At 37.7% G+C, this 21,937-nt stretch overlaps 4 protein-coding genes, 1 long non-coding RNA gene and 1 pseudogene across 14 annotated transcripts; 2 read left to right on the top strand and 4 right to left on the bottom strand.

Annotated features, from left to right (window-relative positions):
- Positions 1 to 569: 569 nt before the first annotated feature.
- AT5G36005 lies at positions 570 to 5,750 on the bottom strand (annotated as a pseudogene; the record flags this gene model as incomplete). The annotated part of the gene is made up of 1 exon: positions 570 to 5,750.
- Positions 5,751 to 6,327: 577 nt separating this feature from the next.
- AT5G36001 (RING/U-box superfamily protein) lies at positions 6,328 to 8,123 on the bottom strand. Of its 2 annotated transcripts, NM_001036895.2 has the most exons (3): positions 8,045 to 8,123; positions 7,069 to 7,954; positions 6,328 to 6,943 (listed from the first exon to the last, which is right to left on the bottom strand). In NM_001036895.2, exons 2-3 carry the CDS (start codon positions 7,712 to 7,714, stop codon positions 6,621 to 6,623), a joined length of 969 nt encoding a protein of 322 aa, NP_001031972.2. In that variant the 5' UTR covers positions 7,715 to 7,954; positions 8,045 to 8,123; the 3' UTR covers positions 6,328 to 6,620. The 2 variants fall into 2 exon arrangements, with proteins under 2 accessions (NP_001031972.2, NP_001190426.1); NM_001203497.1 differs by having other exon boundaries at positions 6,596 to 7,954.
- AT5G36002 lies at positions 6,461 to 8,286 on the top strand. Of its 5 annotated transcripts, NR_143302.1 has the most exons (4): positions 6,527 to 6,892; positions 7,009 to 7,720; positions 7,815 to 7,969; positions 8,075 to 8,286. It is a non-coding gene; the product is annotated as an other RNA (long non-coding RNA). The 5 variants fall into 5 exon arrangements; NR_143305.1 differs by having other exon boundaries at positions 6,461 to 6,748; positions 7,055 to 7,969; positions 8,075 to 8,271; NR_143303.1 differs by having other exon boundaries at positions 6,510 to 6,892; positions 7,009 to 7,969; positions 8,075 to 8,281.
- On the bottom strand, positions 7,872 to 9,824 carry AT5G36000 (F-box protein RMF; the record flags this gene model as incomplete). The annotated part of the gene is made up of 8 exons (NM_122991.2): positions 9,521 to 9,824; positions 9,030 to 9,229; positions 8,914 to 8,958; positions 8,653 to 8,817; positions 8,518 to 8,565; positions 8,243 to 8,413; positions 8,045 to 8,152; positions 7,872 to 7,954 (listed from the first exon to the last, which is right to left on the bottom strand). The coding sequence occupies exons 1-8, from the start codon at positions 9,766 to 9,768 to the stop codon at positions 7,872 to 7,874; spliced, it is 1,068 nt and encodes a 355-aa protein (NP_198449.1). The 5' UTR covers positions 9,769 to 9,824.
- Positions 9,825 to 11,116: 1,292 nt separating this feature from the next.
- On the top strand, positions 11,117 to 13,370 carry AT5G35995 (F-box/RNI-like superfamily protein). Of its 2 annotated transcripts, NM_148048.3 has the most exons (4): positions 11,117 to 11,285; positions 11,519 to 12,421; positions 12,495 to 12,635; positions 12,719 to 13,370. In NM_148048.3, the coding sequence occupies exons 2-4, from the start codon at positions 11,534 to 11,536 to the stop codon at positions 13,055 to 13,057; spliced, it is 1,368 nt and encodes a 455-aa protein (NP_680353.2). In that variant the 5' UTR covers positions 11,117 to 11,285; positions 11,519 to 11,533; the 3' UTR covers positions 13,058 to 13,370. The 2 variants fall into 2 exon arrangements, with proteins under 2 accessions (NP_680353.2, NP_001031971.1); NM_001036894.3 differs by having other exon boundaries at positions 11,117 to 12,421.
- A 42-nt stretch (positions 13,371 to 13,412) lies between these two features.
- Positions 13,413 to 21,804, bottom strand: YAK1 (YAK1-like protein 1). Of its 3 annotated transcripts, none has more exons than NM_122989.4 (18): positions 21,052 to 21,804; positions 19,576 to 19,775; positions 19,271 to 19,424; positions 19,060 to 19,169; positions 18,859 to 18,928; positions 18,680 to 18,762; positions 18,523 to 18,601; positions 18,397 to 18,437; positions 17,967 to 18,089; positions 17,460 to 17,610; positions 17,104 to 17,218; positions 16,924 to 17,006; positions 16,749 to 16,823; positions 16,340 to 16,414; positions 15,435 to 16,252; positions 14,772 to 14,927; positions 13,961 to 14,259; positions 13,413 to 13,856 (listed from the first exon to the last, which is right to left on the bottom strand). In NM_122989.4, exons 1-18 carry the CDS (start codon positions 21,211 to 21,213, stop codon positions 13,780 to 13,782), a joined length of 2,871 nt encoding a protein of 956 aa, NP_198447.2. In that variant the 5' UTR covers positions 21,214 to 21,804; the 3' UTR covers positions 13,413 to 13,779. The 3 variants fall into 3 exon arrangements, with proteins under 3 accessions (NP_198447.2, NP_001332507.1, NP_001031970.1); NM_001344125.1 differs by lacking the exon at positions 21,052 to 21,804 and adding an exon at positions 19,951 to 20,157 and having other exon boundaries at positions 13,440 to 13,856; NM_001036893.2 differs by lacking the exons at positions 13,413 to 13,856; positions 13,961 to 14,259 and having other exon boundaries at positions 14,910 to 16,252; positions 21,052 to 21,780.
- Between the last annotated feature and the right edge of the window lie 133 nt (positions 21,805 to 21,937).

Here is a 21,937-nt window from a genome sequence, read left to right as displayed (position 1 = left end):
AAAATATAATTAATCCACCGTTTCAATACGGGTTAAATCTTTAATTTATTATTTTTTAAGACCACTAATATTAAACATATCAAATCATCCTAATTTAGAAAAGATTATATAAAACAAAAAATGTTATGTGGTATGTATAATGTTACTATATATAAAATTAAATTATAAAATATAAATGTATTAGAGAATGATACAATTTGCAAAAATTTTATATATAAAAAAGAATTCTTAAATTTTAAAAATTACTAATTTTAAAAAAAAATCACAGGACGGGTAAATAAATTATAGAACAGGTTTTATTTTGGAATTGGGTTACATGGTAGATGTATTTGAATCAATATTTATAAAATTTTAAAATATTATTAATATGTTGTTTTAATAGGGATTACAACTTTAGTTTTTTAACAATTGTCTCATGGATTCGTGGTATACCGTTACTTAATAACATTTTTTTTTTTTTTTTTGGTCGTCAACTTAACCTTTTCATTAATAAAGTCAAGGTACATTGTTCCAAGATATTACATAACCAGATTGGTTCGTTCTTGCACTTCTCGCTAGAGAATCTGCTACATGGTTCGCGTTTCTAAGATCTTTATAAAGCTAAAATCATGTCGAGCGTTATTTATCTGCAGGATGTCTCTGATATACGAAGAGACTGTAGTATGTTCCCATCTTTGTAAGGGATGTGCAGCTTCGTTCATCTCTAATGCTTTGTAAAGATCCATGTTGTCACCTGCAAAAGTAACATGTGAATATCCCAGGTTTCTGACTTGGAGCACCGCCATTCTAACTGCTTCTGCTTCAGTCTCAAGAGAAGAGACCATAGGGGAGATAGCAGCAGAAGCCTCGAAGAAGGAGGGCAGCGTCCTTGTTATAGAGTTCCCAACCAATGCCGGCTTGTTGCGTAGGTGAAAGCCAGGAGCCATCTACAAAACAACAATAGGCGTCAGAGCTGTGAATTGCCTCTTCCATAGTACATATTTCCTTCGTTGGCAGCTTCACATTATGCGATTGACTACATGGCTTATTCTGATTTAATTTGCATGCCTCATTCCACACAGATAAATCAACAAGCGCTTGACTAATGACATCAGGAACAACCATTCTTTTGTTCTAAAAAATGAGAGCATTCCTCATCTTCCAAATTCGTCACCCAAGGAGGAATAAAAGTTTCAGCTCATTGGCATGGTTTCTATTAATCATGATTAGGTCCTGCAAATTATCAGCTAGATTGTGGGCATTAAGAAATTCACCTGAAGGAGTTGAAATAGGAGTGAGGTCCCAGATTTCCTTTGTGAGCTTGCATTGAAACAAAAGGTGATTTACTGTTTCATCTTCTTCGCCACACAGCTGATAGATGGCATCTACCCGTAGGCCCCGTTTCTTCAAATTATCTGCAACAGGCAAGCCATTATGCAAGGAGTGCCACCAAAAATGCTTAACTTTTGGAGGGACGTCCACATTCCAAATGTACTTAAAAGGAAAATGAGTGTGTTGGCTGTTCACAGTAGCGTCTTGCTCAATTCCTCTTCTACGAACTGCATAATAGCCAGATTTGACAGAGTAGCTACCATCTTTTGAATAAATCCAAGATATACTATCACTGACCTCCACTAAAGATGGTCTAATAACCTTTATTAGATTTCTGTCTTCCAAAGCTATTACCTTATCTATCAACTCCTCATTCCACCGAGTGGTACATGGTATTAAAAGATCCTTAACCAGTTTTAGTGAGGTACGAACATTTTCCTGGCATTTAGGGGCACGCGGTGGGTTCGATGGAAGCCATTTATCTTGCCATATATTTATTCTCTGCCCATTACCAACTACCCATTTTAGTCCATCAGCTAGAAGTGTATTACCTTGCATTATGCTTCTCCAAGCATGGCTAGATTGCCACTTGACACCAGCTTCCAACAAACTTGAGTGGGGATAATATTTAGCTTTGTAAAGCCTTGCTAGTAGTGAGTGAGGTTGTTGGAGAAGCCTCCAGCTTTGTTTGGCAATCATAGCAAGGTTAAAGTCCTTTAAGTCTCTGACGCCAAGTCCACCCATCTTCTTTGTGTCATTGATTTTGCTCCAAGCTACCCAGGAAATTTTATTATGATGTTGTGTGCTGGCCCACCAAAACTTGCGAATGACTGAGGTGATTTCCTTGATAAGTTTGATAGGCAACATGAAACATGACATAAAGTAAGATGGGAGAGCAGTGGCAACAGCTTTGATGAGGACTTCTTTCCCTGCAGGAGAGAGAAAATGAGAATACCAACTTTGGAGCTTCTGTGAAACTCTCTGGTGAAGGTAAAAAAAAGCATTATATTTACTCCTGCCAACAAATTCAGGTAAACCAAGGTATCGTCCAAAACCACTAATTTTAGTGACTCCCATAATATTAGTAAGATCATGTTTTTGTTGACAGTTGAGGCCCTTGCCAAAAGTAACGGCAGACTTTTGGAAATTAACTTGCTGACCTGATGCTGCATGGTATTGGTTAAGAACTTGCAGGAGGGCAGAACATTCTTCCACTGTGGCCTTACAGAACAGGAGGGAATCATCAGCGAATAGCAAGTGAGATATAGGAGGGCCGTTTCTGCTTGCCTTAAATCCATGCAGTTTACTTTGATGAATATTATGACGGATTAAGGCTGAGAGTCCTTCAGAACATAATAAATACAAGTACGAAGAGATGGGATCATCTTGTCTAATACCTCTCTGTGGGAGGATGCTGCCAATTGGAGAACCATTGACAAGGACTGAGTAAGTGACAGTGGTGATACATTCCATAATCCACGCACACCATCTTTCAGCAAAACCAAGCTTCTTCATAACTGCTTCAAGAAAAGACCATTCAACTTTATCAAAGGCCTTACTAATATCTAATTTGAAAGCCATATATGGCTGTTTAAGATTCCGAGTCTGTAAGGAATGTATCAGCTCATGCGCTATAAGAACATTATCAGTGATCGTGCGACCCGGAATGAAGGCAGTTTGGTTTTCTGAGATGATAAATTGGAGCCAAGGTTTGAGTCTATCAGCCAAGATTTTAGAGATAAGCTTATAGGCAACATTACACAAGCTAATAGGTCTGTAATCTTTGACTTCTAATGGATTCTCGACCTTTGGGATTAAACAAATATGAGTGTGATTGAGTTTTGGGTCTAAGGTACCCGTATTAAAAAAGTTTTGGACAAACTGAAACACACCTTTGCTTAAGACCGCCCAATGATCTTTATAGAATCCAGCTCCAAGACCATCTGGACCAGGTGATTTATTTCTATTCATACTGCATAGGGCCTGAGAGAGCTCCTCTTCTGTAACCGGCTTGGTCAAATGGTTGTTCATTTCCTCTGTAACTCTAGGCTGAATAGACGTCAATACCTCTTCCATGTTGTTGCTGCCATGCGAAGTGAAAAGGGTGCTGAAGTAAGTCTCCACCAGGTTGTGAATTTCATCCTCTTTAGTACAAACGTTACCCTGCTCATCTACAAGGGAAGTGAGACGATTAAAATTCCTCCTCTGTTTTGTTTTCGCATGGAAGTACCGTGTATTTTTATCTCCAGCTTGAAGCCATTGAACTCTACTCTTAGTTCCCCAATATTCCTCTTCCAGCCGATATTCCTTAACCAACTGATTTTTGAGATCATTGATATGAGCATAGTTTATTGGAAGAGTCTCATAAGCCTTATGCAACTTACTCTTAAGCTCTTGAATTTTCTTCTGGGAGTTGGTAATGTGCTTCGACTTCCATCGGGACAGACTAACACGACATTTCTTGAGCGCAAGATGAAAGTTTGTGCTCTGAATGTCTTGACATTGTGTAGTTCAGACTTTGTGAATTTCTTGCTTTACAGCAGAATCAAATCTCCATCTATTATCATAACGGAACAATTTATATCCTCTCCATTTTCTGTTTCCTGTATCCAACAAAAGGGGCCGATGATCAGAGCCACCCCATGACATCAACTGAACATATGCTCTTGGAAAGAGATCTTGCCAATCTGAAGTAGCCACTGCTCGGTCAATTTTTGATTTGATGTGATAATGAGATCGATGGCCCGTCCACGTAAATTTTCCTCCTATCGTCTTGATGTCATGAAGACCTGAGGAATTAAGCATTTGTCGAAAAGTCTTGAAAGAAGCCTCAGATCGAGAAGGGCCGCCTGATTTTTCTTCATTAGTTTTGATGTCATTAAAGTCACCAAGAACCAGACGTGGTTTACTTTGATAGAGTCCTGCTTCTACCCAAAAAATCATTTTCTTCCACAAGGCATTTCGCTCTTTATATTCTGGATTACCATAGATATAAGTAAGACGAAAAGTAGGTGAACCGGATTCCGATATATACATATCAGTATAATGGAGAGTAGGTGATGATAGAAAATCCAGCTTAACCTCATCATTCCAAAAAACTGCCATACCACCGCTAAGCCCTTCCGGATTCACAACAAAATGGTGGGCATATCCAAGATCATTACATAGACTTTGTACATATTCTTGACCGTTCTTAGTTTCTATGAGGAACAATACATCAGGTTTAGAAGACTGCCTGATGTCTTTTAAATATGGAATTGTCAGAGGGTTCCTCTTAAGTCCCTGACAATTCCAGTGTAATATCTTCATCTTGGCGATGGTGGTTTAGGGGTTGCCACCTCCCCTTGAGTAAGTATTGGATCTTGCGTCCTTTGGCGACTTGTTGCAGCTTGATCTTCATCAAAAAGGTTATCCCCTTTCATTTTGCGACTACTATCTGCTGTGTTTCTAAGAGCATCAAGCTCTTCTTGAGGTTGCAGTTGTGTCGGTCCCATTTCTTCTGAGTGAAGTGTTGGCTGGGTTTGAATGGGATTCTCTTCTCCTTTTTGCATAGATTCATCATTACCAGCAGTCAATAAATTAGTTGCTCTGGTGCGAATTGTAAGAGTCTCAGATGCTTCACCAGTTTCTCTGACAACTAAAGGAATAGGGCCAACAACATGTGTTGAGGAACTAGAACCTTCCTGCATAGGTTCGTCATCCCCTTGATTAATGCCTTGCATCGGTTCTATAGCTTGTCTAGTTGCTTCAACGTTCAACTGGAGCACAGTGCTTTGATGGTTACAAGCTAATTCATCATGCAGCAATGACCCACATCTAAAGCAGAATTTCTTCAGTTTAGCGAAAACAAACCTAACCATGAATGGGGCTGTGGCAGGTTCGAATTCAACAGATCGTACAAAGATTAAACGATCGGAGATGTTCATTGTAACATGAGCCTAGACTTCACCTTCAGCATCCGCAGTGGCTTCTATAATTTTGGTTTCATCAATATGCCCCAGAACCCCTGCTGTCTCTCTAATAACTGGGTCTATCCTAAAATCTTGAGGAATATGCAGAATTTTAACCCAAAAGGAGATTTGAGAGAGAAAATTTGACAAGGTACGATTGGTCCATCGATCAACAGCCACCATCCAAAAATTATGGTGCCAAGGGCCATTTTCTAGGACAGACATGAGATGGTGTTCAGCCTTAAAGAAGAATTGAACAGTACCGTCATCATTAATTCTACTTGTAACCCTTCCATCCAATCTCCAAGCTTTAGGCAAAGCACCTTTAAGTCCTGCTGGTTTCTGATGTTGAGGGTTTAGACCTTTGACAATTAGGCTGAGACGATTATCTATATCACGCGAGCGCCTCGCTTCAGCTGACATCTTCAGAGGAGCTCTCTCAGATCCTAGATCTAAATTTTGAAGCGCTTGCCATAATTCTTTATCCATGGATTCAGAGAAGACAACAACAGTCAAAGAGAACAACACGAACGGACCGGCAGAGACACCGGAGAGTAAGATCCGCACTAGGACGACAAAGAGATCACCAGAAAATTGAGGCGGTGGAAGTCGGTGGAGGATCGCTGTAGAATCGCCCAGAAGGAAGAGAGAGAAAAGGTTTTTTACACACAGTAGTTTCTTTTTTTTTTTAATAACAATTATAAACTTTAAAATATAAATATTTTTTAAAAATAAAATTTGCAAATTTTAATATATATTACTTTAAAAAAATAAATCGTCTCGCGGTATACCGCGGGTTAAAATCTAGTTTATATATTACAATATCTTTCACTCAAAATGTATTCCAATATATTTCCTAAAATAAGAAATCCCGCACGTATGTACGGGTCAGAATCTAGTTATTGGTACAGGGAAAAACAATATCTCATTAGTTATTTATGGTTCTAAAATACTCCGTCATTAAATTATTGGTGCAATTGAACCCGTAAGTTAGTAGTCGTTATAACAGAATCATTTTGATGATGTTAAATTCGACTCCCATATTTTATGTACGATTTTCTAACCAAAGTTTATGAAAATGTTGTCGTGGTCTAGCGAATTTTGTTAGAAGCCCAATAATGTTTGAAGTCCAATAACGTTTAAGACTAAAGCTATACAATGTACTACGCTCACTCGCTTAGAAACGCGTGCGTGTGTTTCACGAACTTCAAAGGTTGGACTGAGACGACTACTAGCTAATATCGGAGACAAATTCACATCTATCCATTTATTAGTAAAGCTTGGGAAATGTTCGTCTGAAATTGCGTAATGCGCAACATTGAAATTACGATAAACAATCAATAGTGGCTCGAATCAAATCTAGACAACGTTCGTCGTGGCAGCTTTATTTGGCAAAGATGAAGGCGAATTCCGACAAACCGGACAAGAGTTATGCAACTTGAGCCACGGGTCGATGCATTCGGTGTGGAAGCAATGTTCACATTCGGGTAAGCACTTAACGGTCTCTTCACTTGTGTATTCTGATAAACAAATGGGACAGAGAGTGTCATTTCGCCAAGGGACACTCTTGGCTTGTTGTTGGATTGGGATAAAAATGATACAGACGGCAGGAGTTATCACTATGAAGAATGGTACGGATAGGCATAAGCATAATATCTTTAACGTTATTAACCAAGGGTTTCCTGAAAGATAGAAAAAAGTCTAACATTTTTAAGAAAAATTGTTCTTTGATATGTTCTTGATGAAGCCAAGATTTTGATTTCAAGTTGGGGTGTATATGTGAGAACTTATAGGACGAGAGGGTTACCAGAATCAACGTATGTGAAGCATTTGACTTTGAGGATGGTATTGTTTATGAAGCTACATAACGGACTAAAATCAACACAACCTGTGCAATCCGGTGAGTCCCATTTCAGCCAGAGGTCTTGTTTGTTGAGATCACCTGCGAGTGGTGAAGAGACCGGAAGAAGTAGTGTCTTCAAGGTTTGACAAGAGGACGGCATTGAACCGGTGAGATCTGAAGGTGTGGAATTAGTAAGGCAATGGATGGGTTCCAAAGAAGAGGATTTGACGTTTTCGTTATGACAGCTCAAGAAAGTGTAGTTGACAAGGTGAAGAGGAGAAAAAGGAGACATTGAAGCGTCGAAGCTGAGAAGCCGTCTGGCTAAGCAGTTATCGGGGTCTCTAAGGTGAATACGCTGCGACTTTATGTCTTGGACGAGAAATCGTCTGGAATTTGGAAGCTTTAAGGCTGTCTCACAATGGAGGTTGAATCCTGGGTAGTCACATGACGAAGATTGCTCAGGAGATAGCCAGAAAGGGAAGCTAACGTCAAGGTTGTTTCCTCCACATGAAGAACTGTAGCAACGTTTTGGTTTTGAGGCATTTAGGAGAGGAAAGTAGAAGAAGAAGAAGAAATAGAGAAGAAGAGGGAATTGTTTTGAGAAAGTCATATTGTGGTAAGGCACTAAGGGAATTGGAATTTACATACTTATAGACAATGGAAAAAGTCATAGAACAGTAAAGCTTATGTTTATCTTTATTTTACTGAAGAGGAGAAGGATTTGTATACCAGAAATACTGACTATGAGACAATGCACTGTGAAAGAATCAGAGAAGCTGCTGGGAGATTCTGATGGAAACAATGTCACCGTCTGTTCCTGCTTTCATTGTGTGGTACTTCACAAGGATTCCTGCAATTCAAATATGTAAGAACAAAAAAAAAGTGTTTTCTCTTCCTTTTTTCTAGATAAAGATATGGTTGATGATGTAAAGTTATATACCTTCGTTTTGTTGCAATCTTGTGTGAACAGCAACTGCATGGGGTGCAATAACTGCTTTAGGTTGGGAATCATCTGCCTCTCCGGTCCAAGACTTGAGGTTGAGAATACCTAGACAGATTTCATGTGGAAATGTATGAGAGACAAAGGAGTATGATTCAAAGAGGAGTAAAGGAACATAAAAGTAAGTAATGAAGTTACCTGAGGATGAAGATTTTTTAAGGTGTTTGAGGTCAAATATGGCTCCACAGGCTGCACTTGCGTCTTTCTCCAACTTATGAGATCCAATCAGATTATAATCCCAGCTTCCATCTTTGTAGCCTTCACTAAGGAAGAGTTCAATGTGCCTAACATCAAGAGTTTGCATTGTTCCTACATTAGTAAAACAGAAACACTCTTAGTTGCAATTTAGTTATTGCAGAGACTAATAGACTAGCATGAATCCTAAAGTCTCAGCAACAGATAGTGTCTTTTACCATCACAGGTACTGAGGTCACAAAGAGGGCAACGCAAAAGCTGTAAATCTGAAAAATGAGATAAGCCACGTTACAGTTTCTTCCTGCAGCTGACAAAGTTTCTGAAGATGATGATGTATAAGAAAATTTTCGTACCTGCAATCCAAATACCGCTTTTGATGTCGTTGATAAGACATGAACCACTGGATTGTAACATTTGTTCTATAGTTCCTTCTGTTGGGACTTTCAGACGACCACTCAAACTCTCAGTCAGGAATGAAGTTCGAGAGTCAAGAACAAAGGCACCAAGACGCATCCAATCTATAATCACAGTGTCAAAACCATATAAAGATCTGTACAACATCTATATTTAACATGAGACTAAGAGAGTATGATGAATCCAATTCATGGACTAACCAATATGCTTCTCCTTCTGGTGGAACAAGTAAGAGTGACTCCCATCTGCATTTTTCCATATCGTGTTTTGAGTTTACCATTGTTTCAGAATGTATCATAAGTCATGTGAAACTTACCAAAAGCTGAAGCATAAATCTTAATCCAGGTGGAAGAAACTGGAAACGTCTCAGGGACCTGAAGATCACGCAAGCATGCAAACCTCCAAACAGTATCCTCCATTGCAATCTTATAGAACCATTTGTTCGTTGCTCCCAGCTTCACCAATGATTTACCATCCAAAAACCTTGTTATGTATGTCCATATATCTTGCTCATACCTGATTTGTCAGAGAAAATTAGATCTAAGAAATCTGATTCGAAATTGAATTTTCAAAACTCAAATCCCAGGTTTCAGCAACCACACAGGTCACGAACAGGGATCGATATAAGCATCTAATTCTCATACAAATCAAATTGATTCCAGAAGGTATCAAAGATGATTGATCGAACTCTATTTCCTAGATCCATCCAATACATGCCGTACAAATCAAATTCGAGCTCAGCCCAAACTCGCACACCAAAAATATCTGAGAACAGATCTATGTAGTTCATAGAGGAGAAGAAAATACCAGGAGAAGCGAGACTGGTAAGTCGGAGCAGAGCACCGAGGAGATACACAGCCATGGATTCCTCTCAGGATCTTCCCGTTCTTCTGGTCGCTGCTCTGAATGATTCTTCTCTTTGCTCCACCATCTTCGTCTCTCTGAATATCGTTGCTCTGTACCAATTTTCTCTTCTGTCCACCATTTCCGTCTCTCACCGGAGCTATCATCTTCCCTCTAATATCTCCTTCGGCATCACCAGATCTCGTATTCATTCTCTCTCTCTCTCTATCTCTTCTCACTCAGTATCTCACTAGTTGCTAATTTGTTAAGTGAAAAATTGTTTGAGAATTTGGTTTTTGCTCTCAATCGTGTAGCTGTGATATATACCTGCGAGGGAGACACAGCGAATTTGAAAATTTCAAATGTTGAAAATGACGTATATACCCCTGTAACAAACTTTCTGACTGTATATTTTAAATTTTGAACCCGGTTTAGCCGAGAGGGTCCCAAGTAATATATACCCAGTGAGTCTGGTTTACCTTGTTAATGAAAAATCAAGATTGGTGAAAATATGATGGTGAAAATATGCGATATAAGTAAAAAAAAATATTAAAGGAAGAGTTGTAATGAGTAGACGCAATTTTTAATTTCTTAACAGTTATAAATAGAATTACGTAGATATATTAAACAAAACATTATGATAAACAAATGTAACATTTTTAATTGTTTTAATGGGAATGTATATTTAAATAGAGATTATCTTATTCTCTAAACGAATTTTGTCAATTTTTTATATTTGTCCAATTTGGGACATGTAAATTTTATTATTTAATAATATTTATTAATTTATAGAGGTTTTATTATATTTTGTTAAGTATTTAGTAGGGGTAAACAAACAAACCGGAATAGAGAACCAAATAGAAGAAAAAAACTGAATTGAATCCAAAATTAATTAAATATTTGAATGGATCCTAAATATCCAAAGAACCAAATAAATATTTAAAATATAATTATATACCCAAATTATTAATTACATTTAGATCTTAAATAACCTAATTACCCAAAATTTTGAATAATCTAAAAATATCAATTATTTATATCAAAATAAGAAATACTCAAAATATTTAAAATATTCCTAAGTTTTTAGTTATTTTAGTCAAAATTTAACCAAATTTATTAAAAATAACTAAAACCAAACCAAGTCTGAATTAAACTGTAAAATAACCGAATTAATCCTAAATGTTTCTATCCAAAATATTCGGAGTCGAACCAACACCGAATCAAATACGGAATACCCCAAGTCCCCAAAGTCTAGATCTCGGATCTGATTGGTTCGGACTTTGGCTTTAGATTTTAGACCGTAAATGTTTTAGCTGTGATTGTAGTTGTAGAATTTAAAATTTTGGAAAGCTTTAAATAATTAAATTGTGTGTTTTAGACAGAAAAAACTGCTTTTTACAGCCAAAATAATAATAATTAAGAAAGTATGTTGGTTGTGGCCTTGTGGGTAACAAATTGATTGATTGGATATATTTCAAAGCTTTAGATTTTTTTTTGCTTTGTAAAGACTCTTGTCAATCAGGCCCTAGTATTTTTTTCTCTTTTTTTTTAATAACTAAGGAAAGGATTAAGCATTGGTAAACCCAAACGTTTGTCTTTGTAAAGAAAAAAAAAAAAAAGGAGCATCTCTTTCTCTTCTTCTTGTTCGTGGTGAAGTGGTGATGCTTGGAACTTCCTGTTAGACGACGAATCCTGCTTTCACATCCATCGTCTGCTTTCATTTTCAAAGGTTTTTTCGTTCTTGACTCACAGAATCAATGTAGAGTTATCAATTGAACCTAATTGCCCCCTTTCCGTTTTAGCTATAGATTCATTAAGCACATCTGCTCATAGATTTTTCTACATGGGTAATCAAATTTAGGCTATTTAGAATCAACTGTATCGGAAAAATTACATTTTTGTTCATTTCTTTTCATATATAGTGTGTGCTTAAGAAAGTTCATAACGTTGTTTGATTTGCAGGCGAATAAAGTCTTTATGGGCTCTAGAGATTTCATCAGCAGTTTGCCTGATGAGGTTCTTGGCAAAAAAATCTTATCTTTACTTCCGACAAAACTCGTTGTATCCACATCTGTTCTGTCCAAGAGGTGGAGGAATCTGTTCCATTTTGTAGACAGCTTTGATTTGGAAGACTCAACACCTATCAGAAATGCTGATAGCTTCTCTGATTTCATGAAAGATACAGTGGCTCTGTTAAGCAATTGTCCCATCAAGAGACTCACTCTCAATTCCCACTATGAAAAATCTAGTGTTAACCGTTGGATTCGCAGTGCCCTCAAACGCGGCTGCTTGGAACTTAACTTGCAGTCCCAATATGATCATTATCTGGATATAGGGATTTTCTTCCGCAATAATACATTGGTTAAACTCACATTATCTAGTTATCGAACTTTTCTTCGAGGCAATGTTCCACCTGAGGGCAGAGTGTTTTTCCCTGCGCTCAAGACACTTTCCCTCGGTGCTGTTGTTGCTAAGCCAGCTCTGTATAACTGGCTCATCTCTGGATGCCCTGTGCTCGAGGAATTATTCATACTTGATGTTGGTAGTGGTGATGACCAGCCAACTTGGACGAGGTCTGTGGTTAGTGCATCCATCAAGCGACTCACGATTGTTTTCCACTTTCCTCATAACACATATCCTTATGAAGACGATGTTGAGATCAAGACACCGAATCTTGAGTTTCTTGACTATTCTGCTCTTCGCTCCGATGGTTCTGATGTTGATTATCTTGATTCGCTTGCCGAAGCTAGACTGGATCTTAGATTGTGGGAGTTAACTAACACTTTTGATTTTGGTGAGGTTACAAATCTGGTTTCTGCGATAAGAAATGTCAAGACCCTTCACCTCTCGTCCAGTTCTCTTGAGGTCTCTTATTCTTGCTAGTTACCATTGTCTCATTTCTATCTATATCTGGTTTCTGACTTTGACTATAAATCAGGCGTTTTACTACCGCTGTTATACCATGCCGGTCTTCGACAAACTCATTCATCTATCTATTGAGAGTGACAAGGAAAACGGTTGGCAGGCATTGCCTCGTCTGCTTTTGAAATCTCCAAATCTACAAACTTTAGCTATAAAGGTATATTGAAGCTTTTGGCAAATTAGTGCACACAATGTTTTTTGCACGTTTATACATGTCAAAATCATTTGCTATGCTTTCAGGGTCTTCTGCACAAAGTTACTTATAGATGTGGAAACGCATGCGCTTGCACTAGCAAGCCTAAGAAAAGGTACTTATACAAACGTTATGAAGACGACAGTCCTACTTCTGAGGTGGAAGGAAGGTGTTGTTTATCGACATGTCGAGTCAAAGTGCTAGAAATTTCAGGCTATGGAGGAAGTCTTAGAGAGGTGAAACAAATGGAGCATTTCTTGAGAAAATTGAAATATCTTGAAACTGTGAAAATTGGTGTTGAAGAAGACAACGATAGTGAGCACTTGCGCACCGAACTTATGACTCTTGATATAGCTTCATCAAAGTGCAACATCCAATTCATCTGATTCCTCTCTCACTCTGTCTGTCTCTGTTCCGTTGTGGTTTTGTGGCTGAGAATTGGTGTGATGGTAATGTGGAAGAGACTCAAAAACAGGTTAAACATGTGTTGTTATAAGTTATTGATTTTGTGTAATGTCTAGTTTGATGAATTTTGATTTTGGTAAATCTGAATTGTCAAACTAAAGAGAATCTGTACACATGATCTCTAAGCGTCTACGGGCTTGACTGGTTGAAACATAGCGGCTGCAGGACCCTTCAATTGTCCTAAAACCAACATCCCATCCTTTCGCTTCTACACATTCTGTTTCTGTTCCAAACTCTACCAGATATAATTCACTAAGGTGTTAGAGAAATTCAAGAGATAAAACAAGAAACGACACCAATATCAGTCTGCTAATAAACTGAAATTTACGGAAATTAAGGATCTTTTTTCAAGGCTAGGCTTAAACACTTGAACAACTTTCCCAAAAGATACATTCATCAGAGAATACCAAAAAGAAATTCAGAGAGATAGATGCCAGAAAGATAACAATATCAATTATAACATACTTTTTTTTTTTGTTTATTTGTGCAAAAAGCACAATGAATAAGCACGTTCTGATCAGAAGCCCACAAGCCATGAACTAAGTTTGTTTCTTGTCTCAGTACAACTTTGTTCCCACACTTCTAACAAGAAGATTGCACACCAAGGGAAAGAACAAAATAAATGAGAAGAAAGACTGCAGAATTAAGCAATACTTCCGTAGTCTACCCTTCCATGGGACGTCGATGGAACATTCGGGACATGATTGTTAGTCCTACGACCTACAAGATGAAACATATATATTCATTTCCAGTCTAAGACCAACTAGAGGCCGTAAACAAGAAAAAAAGTTCTAGAGAAAGCTAAGATGAGTGAAAGAAAATACCCCAAGGGACACCATTTGTATATGAGCTACTTCTGGGTGAACGTTGTTGACCCCCAGAATTTGTATTGGAAGGAGGAAGCTGAGCGTTCATGTGATTCCGATCCATAGTTCTTCCAGCATTTGGTCTCCCATGATTATACCGTTGAGGAGGTTGCTGCCCTAAGCGACTTGGAGAGTTCTGGGAGACATGAGGAATATATTGTGATCCTGGTATATGTTGGCCAAATCTGGCATGAGGATCATTACTTGGAGGGCTGCCAGTCTCTACTTGTGAAAAGGCTTGATTGGGAGCATATCTCCTGATATTGATTCATAGTTACATCAAGAGAGAAAAAGTAACGATAAAATATAAATTGGTGTCTGGAATGTCACACGTTCAGCTGCCTATCTACTGGATCATAAAATATAAAATGGTGTTTAGACTCTTCCTAATTGCTTCAAATACACATCCACCAAGAACTAGTTTTGTACAATAGTTCACACATATATTGATCTTGTCAAGGGACTACCTGTAGTACAGGGCAACCTTCTAATAGAATATAAGTCCTATGAAGAGAACTATATGCACATAGCTAATATCACATATACAGGAGGTATCAACATCAAATATGGGCCTTTCTGCGTTCCAATATTCTAGTCAGGAACCCTGGGCCAAATTTAACACAGTTCTGATACTCAAGTACTAGACAGTTTTTCATCATAAGTTAATATATCCATGGAAGATGTAAGATCTAAATATCACCAAAGTAGGAACCAACATCAAAAGAAAAGTAGATTCAGAATAGTTTCCCTAAGACGTGTTCTCGGTTACCTTTGGGTAGTCGGATTTGAGGATGAGGTCGAGGCATTACTGTTGAACCTTCTGGAATAACTGGAGGCATCTGTTGAACCAAGTTGCATACCTCTGCTGAATGCATTAGCAAGAGAACTCTCATCTGCACTATCTTCTTCTAGAAGCAAGTCATCACTGTACATGTAACAAAATTGCGCATATTAGAACGTCCAAATGAAGGACTGGGGTAAAACATGTTAACCTGAAAATAGAATTTTGACATACAAATAGTATTATATTATGCAACTGTAAATAGCCAGAATGAAAAGTGGTCAAGTATCTATTAAAAAAAGACAGAATAACATCAGGTAACCAAAGACGTTGCCAATATAAATTGACACTAACGTGACTGGTTCTTAATGTCGCTCTACTGGTCGATTTTGATACTGTTTCAGCAAGCAAATTTGTCTATCAAGTGAAAAACTTAACTACCAGTTAACAAGAACATGGTCAGAAATCACGGGCTGTGACATGCCTAGTCTGATATGGTTTAAATGGAAGACAATACATGAGCTCAATATCACGAATTCTAGCTAAACCAGCCAGATTTGTTCAAGTACACATCATATACACACTAACATACAGACAAAGAACCTTGACATTCATTAACTGGTAAATTAGAGAGATATCTTGTTTACTTGCCTGTAATTTGGGTCCCAGTCTCCTGGATCAGGTACTGATAAGGCAGTATCCGGATTTTCAAGATGGTGTGCAGTACTGGAAGGGTTATACATATTGGACCGAAGTGATGAGTTGGCATTGTTATGAGTAGAGTACCCAGTACTTAATGTAGTGCCTCCTTGTGTCTGTTTACGATTTTTGACACCAGAATCCAGTTGCCGGCGTGAAGGTGAACCAGAGAATTGTCCAGAATACCCCTCATTTTGATAAAAGTTATCCATCCCATGCCCTTGGGCTTGTGACAAGGAAGAATCTTGCGACTGAGAACCTCCAGAATATCCAGCGCTCATTCTTCTATTAATTTGACTAAATGCAGCCATCTTTCCCAAAGGAGACCCATGGCAGCTGTTTCTTACTGGAGATGTCGGGCCATGGTGTCCAGGAGACCCAGCTAAAAATTGATTGTTTGTATTTGGAGTAAATTGTGACGGACTAGTGCCAAGGGGTAGTGGTGCAAAATTTCCAGCAGATGGACTTGTACCAAGGCCATTTGGCCCATTTCCATGTGGGTACTGCATAACCCGACGTCTGGCATCAGGACTAGTTCCAAGCATTGAGACCCCACCTTGGTTTTGCATGTATAGGCCTGGATGATTCACAGGAGAATAGTATGCAAACATATTGCCAGTCCCTCCATAGCTCCCATAGCTATTGTCCTGTATAGTACCATCATTGTAGCTACCATAGCTTCCAATGCTCCCATAACTATTTGCATGTGAATAAGGCATCATCTGAAAATGGGGACTATTGTGCATCGGGATTCTGGTTCTCCCTGATACCTGTCAAAGAAGTAAATAAGTTTCCACAATAGGTGCACAAACAACTTGAAGGTCTTACAAATATTTCGAAGGGACAAAGAGCAATACATGAGGAGAGAGACCAGCGGCAAACCAGTGCCCTTCACCTGGATGATGGTCAACTTTGATGTTTTGGGTAACATGCTACAAAGAAAAGGGAAAGGGAACAAAAACCGATTCAGTGAATAGAGAAATGTTTCACACGTCACTCTGCAAGAAAGATCATTTATGCAAGATCTTTTAAATGAAGCATTTTTATCCACAACAGAGAAAATTGAAGCATCAGAAAAATGTGCTAGAAGGAAAAGTATCTTCAATCCATCTCATGATTATTTGGTTTGGAAAATTATGAACTAAAACTTATCATCAGGAAACAAAAATGAATCAAGGACAATACACCCACTGATTTGAACACCATTGGTACGACAATAAGACCACAAAAATTTTGAGACCTGGGACGGAATTCCATTTGACTCACCACACGAGGTGTTTCTGGCGGAGGGTTGTATGGGCACGTAAAAGGTTCTCCAGTAATGAAAGGGTGCTTTGCTGCCTTAAAACATGAAAAGTTGATGTTAATCCATTATGGCTAGCAAAAAACAGAAGCCTTCAAAATCAAATATATAGATAACTTAAGCAAGGAAGTTCAATACCTGAAAAGGTGACCAACGTTTTGCTGGATCAAATTCCATAAGTCCTTTCAGAAAATCAATAAGAGCTAACCGGATTTGAGTTTCTGTGATAGTTCGTGAAAAAAAAAAAACAGTCATCATGCAAGATAGTCCAGTGATTATCAAAGCAAAGTAAAGAACATCAGAACAACCTGACTTTACCTTTGACTACATCGTCCTCAGGTAGATTTATCTTGTACGGATAGCTTTTAACAATTTCTTCAAGGTTCTTATGGTTGAAGTACTCTTTCCCAATTTCTGGCTTTTTCTTTTCTCTCTGGAAAGTTAAAAGTAAAGAACAACACGAGTTATTCAGAAAAAAAATCAATAAGGGGAAATCTTAATGACAATGTAAGAAGAAAATTAATCCCCTCATCAAACAATCTAAATCTACTTTATCCACAGATATAATCGTTTTCCTGGTTTTTAATACTCATTTCTGTATTGCTCTCTTCTCCCCATACCACCCCTCTCTTTATATTTTTGTTTAGCTCAAAGGTAAAGCAAGAATTACTTACAGCTTCAAACTCTTCTCCAGTCAAAGCCATATAAGCACTTTTGAGGCCACCATAAGTTCCACCATTCCCTAAATTGTGGACACTCCCAACACATTTAAAGAACTTATTCGTATTTTTTGCTTCCTTGAGCACATAATCAGGTGGTTGTTTGCTGGAAAAAAATTGACAGAAAATTGATAGAATCATAAGAGAAAATAAAAAAGGCATGAAAGAAAATAAGAAAAGCTCCTCGTTGCTAGAAATCTTGACACTTGTCTTATATAGAAGCGAGGACTTCATAGTTGCACAAACGTTGAGAAGCTAAAATAGGGGGTTGCTGGAGACATAGGGCAATGAAAGAATGACCATAAAGCACCAACAATAGGCTAAACCCAATATATAAGAGACCAATATATGAAACAAAAGACGCAAGAGAATGAGGATGGACCATAAGGTGCAGACCCCAAATATTCCCTGACCCCTAAGATTATAGACTACAAATCACAATTCCATAACAAAGGATCATACCCTAGTATTTCAATCATACGCCTCAAGATATCAAATTCTGAACCTCCTGGAAATAGTGGCAATCCAAGAAACAGCTCGGCAACAATGCAGCCAAAAGACCACATGTCAATAGCTGTAGTGTATCTATACAGTGGTTAAGCCTCCAAATACGACTTCAAGATAATTTTAGATAGCATCTACCATAGGAACAAAATAGCAACGAAATTTAGTCTGCAGTCAAATTGATGTTGATAGGAAACTAACAATTTGCTGGAACTATATCGACAAAGTTAACGCAAGTTGGCCAAATAGATCAATAAGAGTCACATGATCATAGTGCTAAAACAAGCCTATGTCCATTGACATATGACAGTTCAGTGCCAAAGGACTAAGAGAAAACATATTAATTTAGGTGAGAAAACGGTTATCATCTTGGACCTCAAAAGGATACTGGTAACCAAGTAAGACTTCCGGCGATCTGTAGTAACGACTCTGTAGAAAGATTGACCAGCAAGCTTAGTTATTTTTTTGTTATGACATAATCTAGCAGATATATAAACAGAAAGCAAGAAGAAACCTGAATATATGAATAAACAGTTTTATCTTCCATGCACGCTGATCCAAAGTCAATTATCTTAATTTCAGTTGGCTTCACACTGATAAAATTAAAAAGAAAACAAGTTAATTAAAGTTTTTAACTAAAATTTTGATAGGATTGGTGCTAGAAAGTAGACCTGGCGCACAGAAGAATATTCTCTGGCTTCAGATCACAATGGATTATGCCAGCATCTTTCAAAAGAGCCAAACCAAGTAAGATCTATGGGACACCATACGAAAACAGTTGATACTGTAGATTAAGAGAATGAGAAAGAAACAAAACAGTGAAAACATAGATCTATAAAAATATAAATACCTGCTTAGAGAAGAGCTTGACTATGCTTAATGATAGGCCTCTGAATTGATTTATCTTTATGAGCTCATACCTGAGACCATATATTACGAAGGACAATAGAATTGTCACCAACAAACACTTTATACAGTTTGCATGAAGGAAATCAGAGGATAAACACATAGAAAGATAGAAGGAGAATAATACTTCAGTCATAGAACTTACAGATTCATGTCTAGAAGTTCAAAGCATATGCACAAATGACTTTGATGTAAGAAGTAGTCGTATATGCGAACGATATGGTTCTTATCCTCAGGATCATACTTCTTGTTTAGCTACACACCCAAGCGAAAAGTAAGAGACAGACCCCACTAGCGATTTTCACCACCAAGAATATGAATACAAAAGATCATTCAAATATTGAATAATTACATACCGTTGTCAAAATAGATACTTCAACCAATGCCTGCTGATAGTATGCAAGCTGGTTTTTTATTACTTTTACAGCAACAAAGCTGTTTGTCTCAGGAACCCAGCATTTAGCAACCTGACCAAAAGTCCCATGGCCAAGAAGATCTTTGACAATGTATCTAAGAGAACGAGTGAAGCTTATTAGCTTAATCAAATAGACGTCTATTGTGGATAGAAAAGTGGTTCAAATTTTATGCGTCTGACAGCACAACAAAAGGAGGATCATTATTGGTATAATAAAAATTGAAAATAAATAAGACAATAGCAAACCTCTGCCGTGAATCTGAACTGCAAAAATCATCATTTACAGCCAGAATTAGATCGTAGTTGACATTATCAAAGCCATCATTGTTCACACCAACTGATGGAGTAGTCAAGTACCGCTTGGGATTCAACTCTCCTCTATATTTGAACTGTGGGTCACATATTTTGTACGTCTCAACCAAGTCCCTAGTTAGTCTCACCACCACCTGCAAAACATACAAATATATCAAAGTTAATCTGAGCTCTGAAAAGTACTGCAACAGAGACAAACACTTCAACTGTTACCATCCTTGAGTGAAATACATTTCTGCGGTTTTTGTGATAATAGTGATACAGTACAAGAAAAAAAAAGATACAAAGAGTATAAATAATAAGGATAACCTCGCTTAAAGTCAAGGCAAGAAGACACCAACAGTTATCAGTAAATTCCAAAACCATGCCCAACTATTACAGCAGAATGGCGCCAAATAACAGCGGCTAGAAAACTAATGGAGAGACTTGCTATAACTCTGCCAGAGTCCAGACAGATACACAACAAGGTTCAGATTGGTCATCTTAATGCCAATTGAACTCTGGTATGCATTCAAATTATCCAAAAAATCTACCAGCCAATTTTCTTAGCAGATAAACTAGTGTGCACAAACATTCCCAATGCAAACCCAAAGATCATGACAGACTTCAACCACGTAATCATCCACTGCCTGTGTTGCAACTAAGATTAAAGCAATAACATGCTCACTTGTTTATTAGAGTTAAAAAAAACTGATTTTGGTTAAAATTTAACCAGGACCCTCAAGAACCAACAATATGAAATGGCTAAAATTTGAAATGAATTCAGAAATGAGCTGATTTTGGTTGGATGATGACACCGAAAAAGGACCAACAGATATCTCTACCTTGACGTTGCATTACCAGTGATATTTGTGTTGGACTATATAACCTTAAACTAAAGTTGCATGGTAAATGCATTAAGCTATATGTACTAGGTAATTTAAATATGTCTAATGTAGATAGATACTGATATATAACATCGGTTTTCAAACAAGCTGAGATACGATATAATACAAATTTTACACATAATTTATGTAAACCTTCAACGAAGCCAAACAGCCACCTTAGCAAGAATTCCAAGGCACTTGCCAGTGTGTTACCAACTTAATATATAACTCGTAATACAGTATAAATTCAGTAGATTTAGAGGCGGAAACATCTTCTAAGCCTCATTTATTACTAATGTAAGAGAAAACACACTAGGCTATTTGTAAGACTATCATGCATTACTGAACCAAGGCTATTCAACTCGAAATCTATACAAGTCTAGAGATAACTAGCAGCTTCACAAACAACATCGTCTTAGTAAACTAGCATACACACTTGCCATGTCTTTGATTTGTTCTCACTATCTCCTATACAAAAGATGTCACACAAAAACAAAGCTTGCTTTGATGCATCCAAAGATGAAATTAAAAGGGCAATACTTACCGGCTTCTTCACGGCAACATGAACTTTGCTAGCAGACCCATTTTGTGGCAAATAACGCTTAAAAACCAGCTGAATTGGCTTCCACGGTGTGGATACCCCAATAGAGCCAATCTCACCAGCTCGTGCAGCCGCAGCACCATCGCTTGAATCAATGTCATCCATGATCAGAATCAAAACAGTAAAACAACACCTAAACCCCTCAATTGACCAAACCCAACTCTCTCATCAACCAACACAACACAAAACTCGAAATCAACGAATCCTAATTCCTTCCAAAGAGCTGAGAAATCAGGAATTTGCGATGATTAGGGAGACAAACCCAATTGACTCAAGTCCCATAACCCCTTATTCTCATCCAATCAAACCCTCAAGTCAGCGCCAAACTCGAAACCCTAAAAAATCGATCTCACAAAACTATCGATAAAATCAACATCAAATGTATAAAAAAGGATCGAATTTTACGGCGTCAAACACCAACAGCACCGTAAAAGCTCGATGATTTCAAACTATGATTGAGAGGATGAAATTGAAATCGGAGGATTGGAAGAATCGCAGCCCCAAGTGTAGGAAGAGGCTAACGACGGCAAAGAGAGAGACTTTCAGAAGGAGAGAGAGAAGGGTGGAGAGAAAGTGAAAAGCTTTTTTTGTTGTCTGAGGAAGAAGATGATGATGAGTTTCGTCTTCAAAATGCCAACTCCTGATTTTTGTTCTTTCTTCTTCTGCTTCCCCTCTTGCAATTTTTTTCTGTATTCTGGATTTTATTATTTTTTATTGGATTTATTATCATATAATCCAAATATCTTTTTTAATTAATTTAAAATATCTTTAGTTAAATCTAATATTTTGTACTTTCCTATTATTTTGAAGCAATGTGTTTTTTAAAACA

Source organism: Arabidopsis thaliana, chromosome 5 (genome assembly GCF_000001735.4).
Source record: "Arabidopsis thaliana chromosome 5, partial sequence".
Lineage (NCBI taxonomy): Eukaryota > Viridiplantae > Streptophyta > Magnoliopsida > Brassicales > Brassicaceae > Arabidopsis > Arabidopsis thaliana.
Note: the sequence above shows the minus strand (reverse complement) of the source record. Positions and strands in the feature narration are given on the sequence as shown.

Bases quoted from the DNA above. Each gene is read 5' to 3' on its own strand.
- YAK1 (NM_122989.4), bottom strand. From the start codon at position 21,213: ATGGATGACATTGATTCAAGCGATGGTGCTGCGGCTGCACGAGCTGGT. The intron at 17,219-17,459 runs GTAAGTAATTCT...TTAACTTTCCAG, and splicing joins CTGGAGAAGAGTTTGAAGCT to AGAGAAAAGAAAAAGCCAGA. The intron at 14,260-14,771 runs GTAACCGAGAAC...AATCAATATCAG, and splicing joins TCAAATCCGACTACCCAAAG to GAGATATGCTCCCAATCAAG.
- AT5G36001 (NM_001036895.2), bottom strand. From the start codon at position 7,714: ATGACTTTCTCAAAACAATTCCCTCTTCTTCTCTATTTCTTCTTCTTC. The intron at 6,944-7,068 runs GTAACCCTCTCG...TCTATCTTTCAG, and splicing joins CTTCACATACGTTGATTCTG to GAAACCCTTGGTTAATAACG.
- AT5G35995 (NM_148048.3), top strand. From the start codon at position 11,534: ATGGGCTCTAGAGATTTCATCAGCAGTTTGCCTGATGAGGTTCTTGGC. The intron at 12,422-12,494 runs GTCTCTTATTCT...ACTATAAATCAG, and splicing joins TCTCGTCCAGTTCTCTTGAG to GCGTTTTACTACCGCTGTTA. The intron at 12,636-12,718 runs GTATATTGAAGC...CTATGCTTTCAG, and splicing joins TACAAACTTTAGCTATAAAG to GGTCTTCTGCACAAAGTTAC.